The following is a 20,587-nucleotide window of genomic DNA, read 5'->3' on the forward strand; positions in this document are numbered from 1 at the left end:
AAGGTCATAAACTCTCCTTTTTTTCCTGAGTTCCAGCCAAAGCTCTCTGTTCAGCCAGGCCAGTCGTCTTCCCCGCCAGCTCGTCTTTCGGCACGTGGGGATGGCCTGCTCCTACGCCTTTAAGATTTCCTTCTTGAAGAATGTCCAGCCTTCCTGGACCCCTTTGCCCTTCAGGACTGCCTCCCAAGGGACTCCGTCAACCAGTCTCCTAAACAGGCCAAAGTATGCCCTCCGGAAGTCCGAGGTAGCAGTTCTGCTGACCCCCTCCTTACTTGTCCAAGAATCGAATACTCAGCATACAATCACAGACTGCATCAGTAAAGGAGATAGTCTGGATGTAATAGAAAATATATTGTTCTTATTATAGCATATTATAACAACAACCTATTACAAATAGTCAGGAAATAATACATGGAAATATGTCAGTGTTGTAAAACAACTAAAGCACCAGGATGCACCAAGATGCATCAAACTATTTCCATCCCTTTGTTTTTATAACAAGAGAAAGAACAAAGGATGCTATTGTTATTGCCTCTACCCTGCTGCAGGGTCTTATTCTCGAAGCTGGAAAGGGAGAAGGGTGCAAAGTACTTCCTAGCTTTAAGAGCAGTAGAAATGGCTCCCTCCACAAGAGAAGTTATAGATGAGGTGGTTTGCAGGATGTTTGACATACCTGTTTGTCCTGGGAAACCAGGTGGTCCTTTATCGCCTGGAAGTCCTGGAAGACCTCGTGAGCCTGGAGGACCTGGGGGACCTCGTGAGCCAGGAAAGCCTTTGAGACCTTTGATTCCAGGTGGCCCAGCTAGGCCCCTGTCTCCCCTCTGACCTTTAAAGCCTGGTAAGCCTGAGAAAAAGAGCTTTAATCTATGTATGTAAATGCAGGAAAAGGGTTCAGCAATTGCGTCTAAAAAATAGAAAGTGATAGATTTTGGTATAAATTTGAATATCATCAAACATGGCAAAATAACTTGGAAACTTTGCTACCATGCTGGAGTCCTGGCTCTGCCTAGATTTTTCACCTGGAATGTTTGTTTTCTTGTATTTCTTTAGTTAGAGATATATCAGTAGAAGCGCCCTGTGAAAAATCCCTACTAATTTGGAAATACTGTTGATATATATGTCTCCTAGCTCTCCCTAAATAACATTTTCATTTAAGAATAAGGAAGATAAAAGTATCACAGTAATGACAGGAGCTCAGTTAAGTTACTCAGGACAACAGAATAAGAGGTAACTCTTCTGTTTATTACTTGACAGTGAACACACTGTGAATTGGCCAGTTAAGGAACAGTATGGGAAGGGAAGGAAACATCTGAGATGCACACTATACATTCCTTGAGTTTAAGGAAACGTGCAAAACATAATGTACACCCCCACTAATGAGCAGCCCCCATGGAAATATTTGTTATGCCAGCCACAAAAATGATGTGATTAAATCTGCTAGAAAAGGTGTGAAAGCTTAGAGCTGTGAGGCAACTTCATGGATGTTGTGTACCTTGAGGTCCTGGCAGGCCCATGACACCTCTGAGTCCTGGTGGCCCTGGTAAGCCTGTGTCACATGGTGGACCAGGGAAGCCTGGACAGCCTGGTGCTCCTATATCACCTTCTGGGCCTCTAAAGCCTTTGGCACCTGGAAATCCTGGGGTACCAGGCTTTCCTGGAAACAAAAAACATTGTAAAATGTTTTACTTCCATTACTCACCATCCTTCAGAATTCCTAATTGTAATTTTGAAATTTACATGTTCAGTTATTGTAATATCTTACTTATCCTCTAGTTTTTGCATAGTTTGTGGAAACTGATGCTTTTCTGCAATTTAGAATTGCCTGTTGTGGAGAGCTTCTTTCTCTAAGGAACAAATACAAATTCAGCTCTCACCTATAGGTGAGGACGACTTTATGGCACAAAAAGCTAGTTTCTGATGTGTAGGAGCAGAATGGAAGGAGCTCACTGGCCTGCACCAGCTACACAGCACTGGGGTCAGTTCTACAGGTGTTCCCTGCACAGAAGGGGGTGTGTGTCTGCTTAGGGCTGGGCAAAAGGAAGACCTATAAAAGGAAACAGCAGTATCTGCTATGAAGTGGGAAGGAAGTGGCACCGTGGAGACATCTGCAGCAACCAGCAAAACTCCCCTGCAGAAATGAGGAATGTAGTGCCCAAGATATTGAGGATTATATTGTGTAACTCAGGGCAAAGAAATTTATCCCTCCCTCCCTGAGTTTTCTCCCACCATTTGCCAGCCTTTTCAGATTTGAGTAAGCAATCTGAGGCAGGGACTATCTGTGTGGCAGAGCAGGAGGCCCTAAGCACAGATGGCCACTAGGCAGCAAGTAACAGTAGTAAGAATAGGAAGCTGCACTGTTACTCCATGGACTGGGTAAAGGCATCCTCCCCTTCCTGCAGTGCAGATCTTCTCAGTGGCTGATCAACCCTAACTGTAAAAATGTAAATGTAAAAATAGGGTGTACTCTTCACAGTCACCATTATGGATCCAGGTAAGTGTGAGTTTTATCTGAATCAGGCCCGACTTTGCTCAGATTTTCTCCTTTGAACACATGGAAATGCTTCATAAAAACTGGCTCATACCTTGAAGCCCAGGAATGCCTGGATCGCCCCTTGCTCCTTGTGCACCAGGGGGTCCTTGCGGTCCCCTGTTGCCTGGGATTCCTGGAGGACCGTATGTGGTATCACCTGGAACACCTTTCTGACCATCTATGCCAGGTGGACCTGGAGGCCCATTTTTACCATCAACTGTAGATCCTCTTTCACCTTCATCACCAGGATCACCAGCTTTGCCTTGAAAGCCTGTTGATACGATTTTTAAATTCAAATAGGGCATAATTCAGAAGTGGGTTTTTTTTTTCCAGAACTGTGGAATATTATAATGCAAATTTAACCAGAATTAAATTATCACTTTGCAAAGAAAAATAACATGATACATTAAATTTCAGGTTTCTCATTTACAGCTAATGATACATGAGGAATGAAGGAGGTAATTATTCCTGTGGGAAGTGACAATAGTTTTCTTTGGGGCAGTATCTATCTTGTATACTGTCACTCTTGTCCAGTTCAATCCCTTTGCTAAAATAATACTAACTGTTCTCAGTTTTCTGAGAATATTTCCTCTCTGGACACTGAACTTTAGGTTATCGCAGCACCTGCAATGCTGGAGGAAAGAAAGAGAAACTGGTAAAGATTCCTCTTCCATTAGCTTTCGTTGAAATGTGCTTCCTATTCTATCCTACCATGGTAGCTACCTTACCCTGCATGTATGCATTACAGCTTGACCAGCAGGTCTCCTGGATTAAGAAAAGCACAATTCACCTTCTGGCCCAGGGATTCCTGCACCTGGCCTGCCTCGATGGCCTTTTTGACCATCAAAGCCATTTGGTCCAGGACGACCGGGGAGTCCTTTTAAACCCTTTGGTCCTGGGAACAGAAAGAAAATATGTAAAAAACTGACAGACCTCTAAAATGTGTGATCTAAGGAAACAGTATTGCATCTTTATCCCATGCAAATTCATGTACTTTGAAGACAAGTGGATTGCATCTGCTTCTAACATTTTGGGCAAGAGCCACCACCCAAGTCACAACCAAATGCATGGTTCCTGTTTTTCTAAATGGACTTGTTCCCTAATCCATGAACAGTGGACTGCAAATCACCAGAGTAAATTAGAAAAAAAAATTATCTCCTATAACATTTTAATGTTACAGGACATCAACAATGTTAACCTAGAGAATGATAGGTGTCGTCAACTCAAATTCTTATATTCTCCTGTGCTATACGCTGCTTCTGCAATGGTGCACATGAGCTCAATACGCTAATCCTTGTTCTTTCATGTCTGTATAAATTTCAGCTACAACCCACAATACTGATGTCAGGGAGCTGTGTAATACTGTATTAAGCAGCTTGAAAATCCAGTATCTCCATTTGTTCTGATCAGGATTTTCTGGGGTATTTCAAATGTTTTGGAGGTGATCACAAGCAACATTTTGCCAGTTCCTGGATGAGTTCTTTGAATTTAAATTAAGTTGAACAAGTTGAAGTAATGGTAATAAGTATTCAGATTTTAGGGCTCAATTGCAACTTGCCATGAGCAATATAGTTTTAGAAGTTACAGACTTGCAGCATATCTTTGCCTCACACACCTTTTTTTCCCCCGGTATCCAGATGTACATATTCTAGGTCTTACCTGACTCCAGCTATCTGCGTATTTTACAGACTCTCTCATGTATTTTAATTGAGGCAGGACAGATTTTCAAGCTACCTTCATTTAGTCATCTCTATGGAGGCAGCCTGCACACCTTTTGATCATGCAAACTGCAGCTGTCTGACCCTTGATTCTATTAGATGAGTATATTCCTGTGTGTTTGCAGTTTTACGTTTTGAGATATGTATCCGTTGAAAAACTAGAATAGTGTATTTTTTTAGGATAGCTTCTTTTTTTAATTAGCAACTTTATACTCCATTTCAGTTAAAACCAAAAATTCTCCCATCTGTAAACATACCTTGAACACCTTTAAAACCAGGGGGACCTGGATTTCCAGGGTATGGTAACGTAATGCAGACAGTCTCACCTGAAGCAAGAGGAAGAAAGAAACTGGCCTACTTGATTTTAGAATAAATGGAGTCTGAACATTTACTGTAATATTTCTGTGGAACTAACCAACTAGATGTGCAAAGGTAAAAAGAAGGGACTGTTTATGCACATTGTTATTTCCATATGACTTAAGGTTTGATGGAGAATCTTAAAAGATATTTTTCTTGACACATTTTGTATAGAATACTGGTAATGATTCAAATTGTAATACAGTTGTATTCTGTAAAGACAAAGGTTTGGGTTTTTTTACTTGTCGCAGAAATTTGTCTTTACAATAGTCTCTGTTGCAAGAAAGAAACAGTATTTTCATCTCAATTCTATGTACATTTCTGGTTCATAAATATTGCCAGCAGTAGATTTTTTTATTTTGGTAGGGATTTTTTATAACCAAAAACCAGACCAAGCCTTAAGTATGAGTTGTATTTTCCTGCTCCTGCAGCAAAAAAGCATTGCCTTGCAAATCCTTACACTCAGGAATACTCTTCAGTCCGGAAAATGATTCCTCTGATAGTGTGCAAGTGGCACTTTGCAGGTTTAAGGCCCCTAGCAATTCATATTCTCACTAGTGTCTGCTGCTAAATGCTGACAGTATTGTACCCTTCCGTGGCCATATTTCACATGACCACTGAGCTTGTCAAAATTGATTTTCACTGTAAATGAGTTACACCGTATAGAATACATATGAAACTAATGGATGCTACTAAGCATGTATTTTGTTATTTGGTTCTTAATGTAAACATTTAAAATTACCTTTCTGGCCCTTTGGACCAGGTGGCCCAACATTACCAGTATCGCCAAAGTCTCCAGGGCTACCTCTGACTCCTGGAGGGCCGGGAAACCCCAAACCAGGCAATCCCATCTGTCCTTTTACCCCAGGAAGTCCTCGAACCCCAGGGAATCCTTTATCACCCACCAGTGGTACTCCAGAATCACCCTAAAAGAAAGAAATTGTTGATAAGAAATAACAAGACCTAATTTCTTTCCTCTCTTTGATTATCAAAAGCCATGTTAGAGAATTATCTGGAGAAACCACTCTTCCACAATTAAGTGACTACATGGATGATATTAGTAGTTTTAAATAGTCAAAGGCAATAGGAACAAAGGGTAGAGTTTTGTGGGGTTTTTTTTCTTCCTGATTCCATAATATTGGCACACAGTATATGCAGAAATTATATTCAGGAATACCAAAATAAACAGTAAAACTTCCAAGGAAATAATTTTTCAATGGATAAAAACTATGATTTTTGATCTAGGCTAACATAAAATGATACACGTGATTAATCTGCTGGGAATTTGGAATAAAATGGTACTTTTCATTAAGTAGCTAGCCCTTTCATAAGACAATATGTTAACTGAAATGGAAAAAAATTCTGAGAAAATCAAACATACCTCAGCTCCTTTTTCCCCAGGCAATCCTAGTTCCCCATCTCTGCCATCATTACCCCTTTGGCCTGGAAATCCTGGAACCCCAGTAGGACCTCTTTCACCTTTTATTCCTTAAAACAATTAAAAAAAAAAAAAGTAGTATAATACTTGCAGTAAGTTTTGGGGTTTTTTATTTCTGCTCAGGTAAATGCTGGGTAACTATTCATCGTATCTGTATTATAATCTCCGGTTCTTGAATTCACATTTCCGTAATGAGGTATTTTAGGCTTAGGGAGGCAGTATGTAGTTGGACACCTCATGGAACAACTTGGTCTCTCTGTAAGAGATGTGTTTACAGGCACCACAAGAACGTGGCTTTTGTTCACGCTATATACAGACTGAAAACATTTTGCTATTGAAATCAGTCAGAGTTTTATTCTTGATTTCAGTGAAATGAGGATATAGCAATGCCATATGATGCAGAATATTTGCATCAATATTCCCAAAAGGTTTTTAATTTTTTCTTTTTTTGTTTTTTACCCCTAGATTTCTCTTGCACTGATATTTATGAAAATGTAATTTTTGCATAAAGGACAATAAAACTATTCTAACCCAAAGATTCATTCTGCTGTGTCAAGAAATCCTTTGCAAATAAACAGCAAATGTTTTGCCCTGCTCCAACATCTGTAAACAAACACAGGCATCTAAAGCTAAGCTAACTTTTCACAAACAATAAGATGGACAATCTTTTGTCTGAATAATTAGTTTAGCATTTCTAACTAAGCTTTGCCATCAGATTGATGTAATTTATTGTTCTCTGTTTCTTTTGCTTTTGCAAACCATAACCATAACTGTGGAGAGGTTTTGATCTATTTAATTACAAGAATTTCAGTTGTGCAACTGGTGGCCTATTGTTTCTCTTCAATGCCTGGTCAAGAGTAATTTTTAGAAATAGGAGCAGGAATCTGAATAGCCATTGAGACTTTGAGGTTTTCCCAAGAAGAATGTTGGTGGTTTAAGTTGAGGTAACAGCTGGGATACTGGCATATGACATTTCAGGAGGTGGCTTCTGTACAATCGTATTTCTTTATGCTTTCACAATAATTGTATTCGGCTTAGGCTTTGCTATACATACCTCTGTAAGACCCTGATTATCAATCATATGACACGAAAAGTCATTTGTTAGCATTAATAACAAGCTGTTAAAACTGTTTTATGGCGCAACTATAGAGTAAAAACCACAAAATCCTGTGTTGATCTTGTGTTGAGCAAGAAGAAAATGAACGAGATGGTACCAAGAAAGCAGTATAGATATATATGACCTCTAGGCTTCAGTAACTTACTAAACTAATGACTTAATTAAAGAGTAGATTAATATGGTTTTCTCACACTATTGCCTAGGCATTGTATGGGAAACAAAAAGGCTAACGATAAAATGTTTACCTTTTATTCTAACTCTTCCTGGATCACCCTTCTCTCCTTTTTCACCATGTTGTCCAGCAGAACCGGGTGTCCCCTTACCATTGACACAAAAGAAAAAGAAAAAAAAAAGTCAGGCACCTCCGGCAAGGAACCAATGTGGGAATTGAGGGGAAAACTAGATATCTATCTCTTGCTCTTGCATTGTTTCCCAAAACCAGACCAATTAAAGTACCATGCCAAAAAGAAATGCTTATCTCGTTTGATGTCTATAAAGAGGTGTGTGAATGGCACCTGGCCTTTTCAGCCTGACTCTGCCAAACGCACAGATACATAACTATAAGAAACTGTAATGCTAGAAGAATCAGGTTCATGGCTGTATACAGCTGTGGCTGTAAATGCAAGAATATTAAGATGCAAACGATTCACAAACTCTTCCCACTGCAGACTTCAACCCACAATCCACCGAGGCTACGCAGGAAGGGAATCTCTGGAGTGCGGTGACTGCTGGATGAGGCTGTCTTCACTGGAGTGAACATGGCAGTAGGTAAGTGATGCTTTTTTGCTGAGTGGAAGCCCACAAAGCTGCCAATAAAAAAATTTCATCTACGTCTAGTTAGGTACCTGGTATTGTCAGAAGAATCTATGACCTGACAGGTTTAGAGGGGAAAAGAAGTACCTTTCTATATTTTTATGCTGATTTGTGCTCTCAGTTCTCCAAGCAGAGTGGGGTTTGCATATCATCATTGGTGAGGGTCTGATCTTGCAACAGTAGATGTGGGTAAATTTACCATGTGAAATTTACACAGAAGTAAAAGGCCACTAAGGTTGAAAAACTGGGGTATTATTTAGCCAGTCTCCTCTGTTATTCAAAATCCACCTAAGACATAGGTGGAGAAAATACAATTTATAAAGTGATTGTAAATCATGACAACTGTAAAACAGGCAGGAGACTTCTGAAAAATGTGGTGTATCTGAAACAAGCAGTGACTGTTTGTTAAAATGTCTAGATCTTCAAGTTGGCAGTGACCAGTTACTAGTGTTTGACAAGCGCAATAAGATATTTGTGAAGAAATGAAAGCTGAGAAATGGAAAAAATGTATATATGTAGGAAATCCATTAGACCAAAGCACTTCTGTATTGAAGTGAATTATTTCTTTCCAAACTGATTACTTTGTCCTTGTTTCTCACTTAAGTAACCTAAGAACACCAAAATGTTCGGGACAAGGCTTCAAGCTTTACTTCAGAACCACAAGGGCTAAAGCATGCTTTCAAAAGTAACAAAAAGATCGAAATCTCACATAATCCACTCAGGTAATAGGACTTTAAGAAAAGAAAAATAAACAAATGCAAAGCTTGTAATGAAACCGTTGGAACTAGAATGACAGAGCCCTTCCACCTCCTTCCTTCAGTCTCACAATGGTTTTGTTTTGTTTTTTTTCTTTTGAAAGAAAATGTTCTGGAAACTTTTAAGCACTTCCTCATGTGAAAAAGAGTTCTGCTATTAAAACAAAACAAAACCTAAAAAACCCAAACAAAAAACCCATAATGGAACAGTCATAAAGCCAAGCATATCTACCTATATTTTCAAAGAAATTGCTCTCACACACAAGAAAGTATATTAAAAAACCCCTCTATTTGGCATCATTTTGGTATGCAGCATCCTGGATGTACAGTCCACATGCCAGAGCACAGCAAGTGGAACAAAATCACAGCATGTCAAATAAATCATCTTATATTGTATTCCTAAGGCAGTTAGATTAAGTGGTGTTTTGAATTATTGCTCACTGTGGGGAATAAGATAAACTATATGAAGCACAATAAAGAAAATAAGTCCATTTCCAAAAGTAATAGCTAGTTTCACTGAGTTAGGCAACAAGCACCACCCAGTAAATTATTGACCCAGTAAACATCTAGGTCTCGAGCTCAAATTTGTTTGTTAATCCTGCTGACAGCCAATATTAAAGTAGAAATACACATCTGACCTAAAGGTACCTTTTAAATATTTCTTAATTATTTTCTTCCCCCCACCTTGCCACGAAAAGTCTTTATAGGGTTTTTCCATGAAAAACTGGATGTCAGATTTGTTAACACTGGAATGAACTGGTCTTAGGAAAAAATGAACATTGTATGATGATGTCAAATGATTCTAGTACTCAGAATCTTTACTACCAAAAAGTTCATTCAGTTTCTGCTCTTGAGGTACTTGAAATGAAATTCTTACATTGCAAGGAAGCTATTCAACCAAATGAAAAGTCTTTATTTTGATGATTGTAGTAATTTTTCCTTCTAAGAACTATTAAATCAAGGGCAAAATTTTTATTCCATTTCAGCTTCATCGCTAATATGTATGCGTAGAGAGGCAAGGCACTGTCTATAGTGGCTGATCCTTGTGGAGAACAAACTTTGGCTGATCAGTGACTGAAAATGGGAGATTATAAAGTAACATGGAACAGTAAAGGGATAAACACTGACAAATAGCTGTGCCTTTCAGACTCTGTGGGAGTGAAAGACTCCATATTATGTTCAGACTGACTCATAAAATAAATTAAGCATATCAAATAAATTAAGCTTTTCAATTAATTTCTAAAAAAGGAATAAAGAAAATGACTTGAAATGTCTGAATAAAATCAAGCGTTCCTTTTTCTTCAGACCCTGCCCCCCCCAGGTGGATGCTGAAACACAGAATCCATCTTGACCTGCTGACATTATGCAATTCTTTGCGTTGGTAAGGTTTTGCTGGAAATGTTTTCCTTCGAAATAACTGAAAAATCATCTTCAGTGGAGCAATTTGTGCATCTACAATGTTTTCAAGAAAAACAATGGGTATTCAAAATTAAAAGTAAAAACAAGTCAAAACAAAACAAGATGAACATACACCAGCTTTCCTAAGCCTCCTGACCACCCCGCAAACACAGCATGGGATTCATTTACTCAGTGTAAAACTCTGCCCACTGCCACAAGGGAAATCAGATAGAAGCTAATAAAATGCATCTTCCAACAAGACTGTAATAAGCAAAAGTAGATAAAACTTTCAGATAGTTTTCCAGGTCAGTTCCTCCACCACTCTGCTTAAATGCCTCCTGCATAAGTGGTAACTTGATGTTATTTATTTGCTGAAGCTCATGAAAACTACTCACAGGGAGCCCTGGTGATCCCATTGCACCAGATAAGCCTGGATCGCCCTTTTCTCCATGTCTTCCAGGGTATCCCATTTGTCCTTTCTTTCCTTGAGTACCTGGAGGTCCTTGCATACCACGGGGACCAGGAGGACCAGCACTACATGAGCAAAGGCCTTGATTTCCTACGTGAATGTGCCAAAATTACATTGAAACAGTTGAAAATTAATACACAAAAAATAACATTGACGTTTTTCTGTTCTGTGTGAGTAGTGCACAGACCATTTTATCTCATTACGGCCTTCAAAGGAGTGAAGCGTATCAGTCTCTTTTTACAGCGCTGAATAACTGCTGCACTAACATGACCCTACTGACTTAGAAGCCCCAATGCCAACAGGCCATTTAACTCCACACTTTGATGGACCTTATCCTCCAAGTTACCATAAACTTCTTGCAAATTTAGGTCTGACATATCTGGCAAAGGTCTCATATTCAAATTGTTGCTATCCAGACATACTTACCCTTTTCTCCTTTTTCACCTTTTCTTCCCAGAAGGCCTATCTGACCTTTTGCTCCAGGTTCTCCAGGGATCCCTCTGTCAGTACAGATTACACCTTTGAAAAAACAAATTGTACAGCTAGTATAAATCAGGTTGACTGTTTCCACAGCTTAGGTCATGCATTCTCCTCTCCCTTATCTTGTTATCCTTACGTGAAAAGCTAGAGATCTTATGAAATGCTTTACAAGTCGTTGCTTACAGATCATGCTGTAAGAGTCAGTCTGGCTAGAGTTGATGTTGACACATGGTTTTTTCATTGCCACTACTTCTTCCTTTTTCCACTGTAGAATTTTATGACTCTTGTTTCTTTACTAAACAATGCTGATTTGGGTTTCCTCCTCAGTTTGCTGTGTTTTTAACTTCAGGTGATATATTTTTAGGGACATTTTTCATATATGTTACTTTGTGGGTTTAAATCACGCAGAAAACTATGAAAATCTTGGCACCTCACTGATTGACAACTAATAGGAAAAACATGTTTTCTACATCACATGTAAAGTTCAATGTATTTGTCAAAATGCACTTTTCACCTCTATGTTTTTTGTAGGAGCAACAAAATCAATGAATCTATTAATATGCAGAATGATAGTCTCGCCATATAAATTGCTGTTGAACCTACTGGGTAGTCCAGATAAGCCTTGTCTTCCTGGCTGTCCTGGTAGGCCTGGTGGTCCAGGAAATCCAGGTCTTCCTGGGATTGATTCACCTGTTCCAGGGAAACCAGGGTCACCTTGAAAACCTTGAGGTCCTGGTGCCCCACTTACTCCTGGCAGGCCAGGCAGACCTATAAAGAAAATAATGGTATATGGCCCATACAGCTTCATAGTAACCATTACTACAGGATACAAGGAGGAAATTACAGACCATTCAGAACTGTCCTGAAGAAGAGCTTCTATATAACAAAGACTTAAATCTAAATCTTTAGGTTTTCCAGGATTCCCAGGAAAAGAGGCTCCTACTTTAGACCTTCAAATGCTTCTTTTCCTCCTCCCCATTATCTCCTTTCCAGACATCCCAGTTAATGTAGTTCCTTATACAGAGCAAAGGCATCCTCATCACTTTCCTTTGTATCCTTTTGAGATGGAGAATAGAATTTTTGAGCATAGCACTCCAGATGCAGGCATACCATGGATTTACAGTGCATGGTAGCATTCTGCTTTGTCTTCTGTTCCTGTTCTAGTAATTCCTAATGTTCTGTTTGGATCAGTTTGGTTCTTTTTTGGCCACTAGGTGCTGAGCTAGTATTTTTACTGAACTCTTTGTAGAGCTCAAATCCTTATGTTGGTGACTTTCATCAAGCAAGAACAAAGAACAGTTTTCTTTTAGCTGCTTTCTCTCCTACTGGTATATAGTTCACATTTTATCCCCTATTTCTCTTACTTGTTCCATCATCTCCTGGTCTTCCTAGCAGGCCTGCAGGACCAATTGGTCCAGCTGACCCCAGATCACCAGCAGGACCTGGAAATCCAGGATCTCCTTGTGGACCTACACAGAATTATAAAAACATGTGAATTGAACACCTTATGCAATTGACAGCCTAAATCTAAATTAAACTGCAACCAAAATTATAATTTGGGAACTACATAAAAGTAAAATACAGTAACTTCTTTTGTCTTTATGAAACATTTTTAAATGTGTAACAATTTAATTTTAAGGTGGGAGGATTTGGTTACTTTTCTACGGATTCCTGCTCATTTTGTGGGCACAGTTTAGGTCTTTGTCACTCTGTAGTAGTATCTTTGTGTTACATATTTCAGAATGCTGAGACAAGTGTTTGCCCAAAATAAATACATGTAGCATCTAAAATAAATGTGCATCTCATGTTATGCACATTTGGCAGTGCACACAGGGAGGTCATTTCAAGATCATCCTAGTTGAAAATATCCAAATTTTAAAACGTCTATTTTCAAAATTGCTATAATGAATAAATTTAAAAATTGCAATTACATAGTGATAAAGAAAACCTAAATCAGATACAAAGGGCTTCATTAAGTTGGAAAAACAAAATATTGGTAGTAGTTCTGTTCTCAAACAATTCTGCTAAAGGCCTCTTTCTCTGAAGAAAGTAGAGACTCATACTCACATACCATGCACATGACTAACTTCAAATGTTACTTGAAATATTAAGCATGGGGTTAAGTCTTTTGTTGCATGGGCTGGAAACACGCAGAAGCCGAAGGAAAGCAAATTTAATTGATTTTTGGATGAGGCTCCTATCTAATGGGGAGGTTCTGCTGAACTGGGATTGTGTTGTAACTTACTTGTGTTCACAATCACTAGAAATACAATTTATGAGAAGTTCTCTGTTAAAATGTTCTTACAATACAGGTTCCCCAAGTGTGAGATGCCAAAGCAAATCCCTTCCAGGCAGTAGGCTTGGCTGTTCCCCACTGCCTCCTGCTATGAAGTAAGAACTTCCACACACCTTTTCACCAATTAGATGATAAAGATGGGGATAAAGGGAGCTGGGACATAAAAACCTAGCCTGAGGTTAGGTAGGAAGGCAATAAGATTGACAGGTGTTCTGTTGGAAGTACTAGTTCCAGGATTTCACCGCTGCTATGTGATAGGAAGCTTAATTGTAGTCTAAAATCTGTGTGTTGTGGCAATTCTGAAAATAGGAATTCTAAATTACAATGGGAAGCCCGGTTTTCTTATTTGCCATCCATTATTCAGCATGGGCTTATTTTTCATAGCTTTTTCCTAAATATGCTTAGGTCCAATAACCAGGGATAATCCTGCAGATGTAGCTGTGAGTGTATGCATAAAGAACCTTCAAGCGAACACTTAATCTGAAACTTGTATGTTTAACATAGTTCCAGTAAGATCAGTGAGACACAAACAAACACAGAATGACGCCACTAGGAAAATAATGTTTTAGGATCCTGTCCCCTGAATCCCTAGCGATCACTTTCAAACACATTAGCAAAATAGGTCCTACACACTTTATACAGCAGAAAGACTAGTTAAAACTAGCTATAACCTTTTATAGGAAGCAGCGGAGTTCCAACAGCTCCAGGAGGACCTGGGGGCCCTTTTTCTCCTGGATCCCCCTGTAAGAGTCCAACAATAAATTTTACTGATAGATACAAATATGCAGTGTGCTAGCATGTAACTGAAAACTGCAACAATGGTGGGGTATGTAAGGATGTGACACATATCACCTGGGAAACTTGATTTTGACACTTTATAGCATTTAAAACCAGACAACAAGATTTAAAATAATCATTATCTTTCAGGATGCCAGTGACTAAACAGTAATATATCTATCACACATATCTATTTGACTCTTCAGAACTTGTGACTGCTGTATTTTATTTCAGTCATGTATTGTAAAGACAAATCAATTACAGTAAATCAGTACCCTATTTAATTGAGATGTTTTGATTTAACAACCAAGCTGTAATTAATTGCCTTGAAATTCTATACCAGAATTTGGAAACTACTTCTATGATGACAGATAAGCACTAAGAAAAGAGGTTTCACAGTCTGACAGACATTATTGATGGTAAGAGATACTCAAAATTCTTATAAAAAGTTTAAAACATCTGCATCGGGGAAACATAAAAGTGCCTAGTAATGGCAAGGAAAATCACTTCTGCTTGGAGGATTTCTAAATTAGCTTGGATTTTGATACTTAGAATTGCAAGTGAAGTGGACTTTAAGGAAGTCTTTTATGTGGCAAACGGTATTCGACTTTTTGCTTTGTAGATTAGGAATCAACCCTGCTCTCTGCAGCAAATGGGAACCGAGAAAACAAGAATGTGAACGTGGGAACTGCTTCGTGAGGTTGCATTCCTGGCACTGGCGTTCAGGGCCTTTTAGGACACAGACAAGGAGAACCGGGACTGCAAAACTGGATACCCATTCTTACACAAGGAAAAACAAGGAGTTCATGCCTCTTTCTGGGCTTTTTTTTTAAATTGATATCTCTACGATATTTAAACAGTTCTGGAGCTGTCACTGACTGCTGTCCTCTTGACCTTTGGCCTTTTGGCTGGCCTTTTTCCTTTGACTGTATCTTGCAGAATGAAATAACATCCTTGTGTCGTCTTTGGCTATTTTAAACAGGAATGTAAATTTGTCCTCCCTAATAACATAGGAGAGTCTTCTGTGTGGCAGGAAAGAAAAAATAAACCTAGCGTTTTTCCTCCTCTGATAAACTTACAAAGAATTTTGAGATTTACAATTAATTTAGTGATGATAAAAGTATCAAAGATTTGTACAATAGATGGATATGGCCCAAGTCTTATATGACTTTCATGATGATTTTAAAATGATACAACCAGAACACAAGAAAGAATTGAAGAGTCAATGAGCCAAGGTCAAAAATTTCAGTTCTTGGTATCTCCTTAACTGACAAATTCCAGTGGTGGTCTCTGAAAATCTCTGTCTTTAGGCTGTTAGGTCTTATGACCCTCTCTGGATGGCAGCTTTGTACTTGCTGTGTTTTCTCTGCTGGTATACTCCTACAGAGCGGCATATATATGTTTGGATTATTTTGTTGACTGATACTGTTTTCTCTTCCCATAAAAATTTCAGGAGACTTCACTTGCCAACAGTTTATTAAAAAAAAAAAAAAAGCCAAAAACATCCAACAGAAGCATCTCTACTGTATTCTGTAACCTGCAGTCGTCTTAAAATGAAAGCTATAATCACTTATCAGTTTTACTGATATCCCTATAAGCATTAAACACTGCATTTGTGCGGTAAGTTTCTATCGCTTTATATAATGTCAATGGCCAAGAACATTTTGCACTTTCTGTAAAGACCATTCATTATTTTAATGAGACTCATTCCATTAGTAGCAGAGACAAATGGTCTCGGAGCGATTTCAACAGGACTCAGATCCTCTCGTATTTTGTCTGAAGTTGCCTCCTGTGTTTTTTCATATTTATCACAGAATGGTTGAGGTTAGAAGGGACCTCTAGAGATCATCTTGTCCAACCCCCCTGCTGAAGCAGGACCACCTAGAGCCGGTTGCCGAGCACCATGTTCAGACGGCTTTAGAATATCTCCAAGGATGGAGACCAGTGCCGAGTAGAGGGCAAGGATCACCTCCCTCAGCCTGCTGGCAACGGTCTTCCTAATGCAGCCCAGGATACCATTATCTGCCTTTGCAGCAAGGGCATGTTGCTGGCTCATGTTCAAGATCCACACAGTGTTGCCAACGTCCAGACTTAAAGATCAAAAAGGTATGCCAACAATTCCTTGAAGTCTATTCTTTGCCTTAAGCAAAAGTTAACATTTTTTAAAGATGAAATCTACTTTGAATGCAACTGTTTTTTTCCCCCGAGTCTCATTCTTTCTCTTAAATCTGAATGTATCTTAGATTCTATTTGAACGTGTTTAGTTCAGAAAATCCACATGAGGATGGGTTATTCTCAGGAGGGGTTTTAATCATATTCTTGTTCCTCCAGTTTATGTGATTTTTAGCAGATCATAAGCAACACCTGGTGAGGCCAGATGAACAGCTGATGCAGACTAGATAGATCTCCACTTTTCAGGAATAATCAGATTTATCCAGTTGTTTTTCAAGCAAAACTACAGCATCTGTGCAATCATTCTGAATTTTGCATATCTGTATGGGTTGATTTTTTTTAAAGTTGTGTCCATACTTGATTTGTTTTCTTTTGCTCCATGCGTTAGCACTTGGAATTTCATCTTTCCGAATCATTACTGCAGGCATTCAAACTTTTCCCTAGTATAATCTACCAATAATTAATTATTCTTTGCTTACTGTTTGTAGTGTTAATTGATGGCTTCTCAGGCTCTGGGCTAATCAATGGAGACTGAAGAATGCACTGTTCTGTCTATACAATGTCTCATCTCAAGTTTATTAATGATGCCCCCAACTAAAACAACATGCACATTGGGGTGAGTACTTTTTAACAATACAACTCTTAAGGTTTGACTCTAGTTTTGGGGAGTAATGGACTGAAATGATCCTTCTGTTACTAAATAAGGCATGCAATGTTTCTGTCTAATTAGTATCTGAATGATCCCACATTGTTGTGAAGCTGCTAATGGGCAAATGGCAGAAAAATGAACATCCATGGACAATTTTTTTTTCCCAAGTATGACTACATAAGTGAAATCTTGGCTGAAGAAGTTGATCTAGCACTCTCCTGGCAGCCCTAGCTTTGAAACAAGTACGCCTGTGACTAAACCAGATGTTTTTATTGTACTTTTACTTATTTACTCCATGTGCTTGTCATTTCTCATTTGTAAACCTGCTTCTTGAAAACCTGTTCGTTGCTTTTCATTTGTCTGCTTTCAACTGTGTCTTTAGCAGTATACTACTTATGGCAAGTTTGGACCAGCCACAGTTTATTTCCTTTTGTCATCACAGATTATTTAGAGTGTGTTCCAATCTTAACCCTGAAGTTATAACAGAGGTGATTCTTGCTAAAATCTCTTGAGTGTCATTCCTCTGATTTCACAGGTGCAACTCATTGTGCTTTAAGGAAAGTTATTGTTTTATATGCAGCTTTCCAAAAAGATTATTTCAGAGGGAAATAAACACTTCTTGACTTTTTGTATTTCAGAATGTTTAGAGCCAAGTTCATTAGTGTCACAATTTCTGCAGTATTGTTTTTGTCCTCTGTACTGTGGTAATAACTTTGAGCTTTTTCAACCTTGCTGTCTCTACTACTGATGATCCTGTCGCCCACCTTCTTCGCTGTAGCATTTCACTCCTCCTCCTGCTCGTACACTGCTGACCACTTGTACCCTATCCCAGTGACTCCCTAGAGCTTCCCCCTGGCTACTCGCTGCTGCTTTGCTCCTTCTAGAGTAGCATCCAGAACTGGTTTTTCATTTGGAATGTGCTTCAGCATTGTAGATTTCATATAAAATGTAACAGTTTCCCTTCATTCAAGTTTTTGTTGTTACTCAGAATTACAATATGATCATTGGTTCTGCAGCTCGAAGAAGAGAACTCCATCAATTTATATTCTGAAATGTTGCTAGACTGGCACCCGGGTCTTCTGAAATGGTATTAAGCATCTCTTCCATGCTTTTCAGATGAATATTCTCCTCTTTCGCTGCTTAGCTCCCCAGATGTGACACCTGCACTTCTAACCCCTATTGGAAAGCAGCATGTATTCTAAAATAAACGAAAATGGCTAGCATCATCTAAGTGAGCAAAAGTAGGAAATGTTTAATCAAAGTTGGTGTGAAGGAGTCCAATTTTCATTCTGGTAACCATCTTGGAAAAGCTAGTTATGTGAACAGGTTGAACACATGCAGAGACTTTGGTAAGTCATGCAAACAAGCCCATCTGAATTAGATTTTGCCACCTCATTTGGTGCCAATTATCATACTAGTTCGTGGACCAAAGTTTACAGGATCGTACTGTTACCTAAATAGCAGGTTCCTTTACGTAGCTTACATCTCTGGGAAATGCAGCTCAACCATGAATAACTTGCAGAGTACTACAATTCATGGATTAGCTATACTGGTATAGTTAAAGGTAACTATTGGCAATTGGGATTAACCAATTCCTATGGTATGCAAAATGGAATTCCCACTCTCAGATGCACCAAGCAGGAATGTTTACTTACATTGTTATTTACTACCACTGTGTTGAGTAACTATGACTATCATGACAACAGTAAATCTTAAAAGTAATTACGACTGTAGAAAAGGACATGGTCTGATAAACAGGTACATTTGGAAGGAATCATTAGCATTTATAGAGGGGAGTGTGTGTGTGTGTGCACACGCGCGTGAGTGATTGGTGGCTTTTTTACCTGTATGCCTGGATAGCCAGGTTGTCCAGGAAAACCAGCAAATCCTGTTTCCCCCTGGATAATTTGATTAATCCGTTAAGACATTAATATAAGTAATTGAACAAAAAACAGTAAGGCAGTCACACAATATTGTCATGTTATAATAGCATCTGCAGTTTGTTTCAGAAAATTCACTGTGTTTGTAGAAGAGATGGTATGTTTCACAGAACCTCTACTGTTAAAAAAAACCCAACAACATGTATCACCAGGTTATTTAAGACAGTGGTCAGCAGATTCAGTGTAGCTGGGGCACAGAACTAGCTGGAATACATACCAGCAGACTCTAATAGACTGTCTGCTTAATACAGCTGAAATTGGTTTGCTGCCTGCTGAATGATCCTCTTAAACTATTACTGCATGGAAAGCAGCTGCATATCAGCTCCTCCTCTCCTTTTATGATCTACTAATATACTCATCCATCCAGTATTCAAACTCTTTAGGTAGGTAGTGGTAAAAAACAGAGTAAAAAGTAATTTTGCAGATAAAACAGTCACCTGGAACATAACTCTAGATGCAAATATCTGTACATTAATGTGATTTATGAATAACATGATCATTACCTTAGCTAGATTTGAAAATGAGCTGGAGAGAGGAGATAGGAAAAAGGGCAAGATGTAGATCTATAAACCTACATCTGTTGTTCTTTACTCCAGTAAGATGATGTAAGTTCATAACTAACATTTAGCAGACTTAACAGCAAACCTGGAATTTCTTGAGCTAGAAAGCTAAACAAAACATGCGTATTACACAAAATTACAAAAGCAATGTCACCGTGGCAACCAAAGTTACCATGCTGTGTAACTTTTCTATCATGCTATATGCAGGTACCACTGGCTTTTCCTCCTGCTTGCAACTTCAGATCCCATTAGCCAATTTCAGCCAAATGTCAGAGTGGCAGAAATTCAAAGACAAAGAGTTCATACAACTTCTGTGGCAACAGGTAGCAGGAGAGAAAGGAAGGAATGCAATGTAAGCTATCAAGTATGCGGAAATTCCAAATCTGCACAAATCCACAGAAAACCAAATCTCACTGATCCCACTGTTCAGGGAACTGCTTATACTTTGTCTTCTTACCTTCACTCCAGGAAAACCTGCAGGTCCATAAGAACCAGGATTACCCTGATAAAAGCAAGTAGAATGTGAGCTAGAACAGTAAAAGCTTATTCAAAATTACACCTATTCAGAATTGCTGAACAGTTAATGTTCCTTAGATAATTATTACTTGGGTTATTTCCCAAAAACTTTCCAAAGTTTTTGCAAATACTTTATATGAGAGATGGGCATGAATTTGAATTACAGCCCAAAGTAAACCAGACAGGTCTTCGCTTAACTTTTTTATCATATTGCACAAAGCACAGTAGTGGACATGTTGCTCCATGTGAGCACTGTTATGCAAATCAAGCACAAGCTGCTGTAAAAAATTGCCATCGGCAGGTATGGAATACATTAAAATTACTGTGTTTGTACTCTGCTACTCCAGAGAAGCTTTGTGCAGCTCTAAATATTTAGAGGGTAACCCTACAGATTTACTTTCTTTCCAAGGACAGAAAGTCTTTATGAGCTTATGTTTAAGTCTGAGACAGGATGAGTCCCAGGCCAGGACTCCGATGTATTCTTTACAGAAAGTATGATAGATTAGTTTAAAAAAATCCTTAAAATATTCCTTGGAAATGCAAACTTAAACTGCCAAATATACTATGAACGTAATTATAGTGAATTTGTGAAGTAATTTATT

General features: G+C 38.7%; 1 protein-coding gene across 1 annotated transcript in view; it reads right to left on the minus strand.

Annotated features, from left to right (window-relative positions):
* Positions 1 to 20,587, minus strand: part of COL4A4 (collagen type IV alpha 4 chain) — a 71,230-nt gene that overhangs the window by 23,633 nt on the left and 27,010 nt on the right. The window contains exons 15-29 of the mRNA XM_019474017.1: positions 19,927 to 19,971; positions 18,814 to 18,867; positions 14,043 to 14,112; positions 12,440 to 12,544; positions 11,679 to 11,843; positions 11,022 to 11,114; positions 10,522 to 10,685; positions 7,406 to 7,478; positions 5,987 to 6,093; positions 5,348 to 5,531; positions 4,506 to 4,574; positions 3,321 to 3,425; positions 2,583 to 2,801; positions 1,493 to 1,654; positions 674 to 844 (exon numbers count right to left, since the gene is read on the minus strand). Of these exons, the coding sequence (XP_019329562.1) occupies positions 674 to 844; positions 1,493 to 1,654; positions 2,583 to 2,801; positions 3,321 to 3,425; positions 4,506 to 4,574; positions 5,348 to 5,531; positions 5,987 to 6,093; positions 7,406 to 7,478; positions 10,522 to 10,685; positions 11,022 to 11,114; positions 11,679 to 11,843; positions 12,440 to 12,544; positions 14,043 to 14,112; positions 18,814 to 18,867; positions 19,927 to 19,971 (1,786 nt within the window). The remainder of the gene's footprint in view (positions 1 to 673; positions 845 to 1,492; positions 1,655 to 2,582; positions 2,802 to 3,320; positions 3,426 to 4,505; positions 4,575 to 5,347; positions 5,532 to 5,986; positions 6,094 to 7,405; positions 7,479 to 10,521; positions 10,686 to 11,021; positions 11,115 to 11,678; positions 11,844 to 12,439; positions 12,545 to 14,042; positions 14,113 to 18,813; positions 18,868 to 19,926; positions 19,972 to 20,587) is intronic.

The sequence above is a fragment of the Aptenodytes forsteri genome, unplaced genomic scaffold (genome assembly GCF_000699145.1).
Source record: "Aptenodytes forsteri isolate BGI_AS27 unplaced genomic scaffold, ASM69914v1 Scaffold184, whole genome shotgun sequence".
Taxonomy (NCBI): Eukaryota; Metazoa; Chordata; class Aves; order Sphenisciformes; family Spheniscidae; genus Aptenodytes; species Aptenodytes forsteri.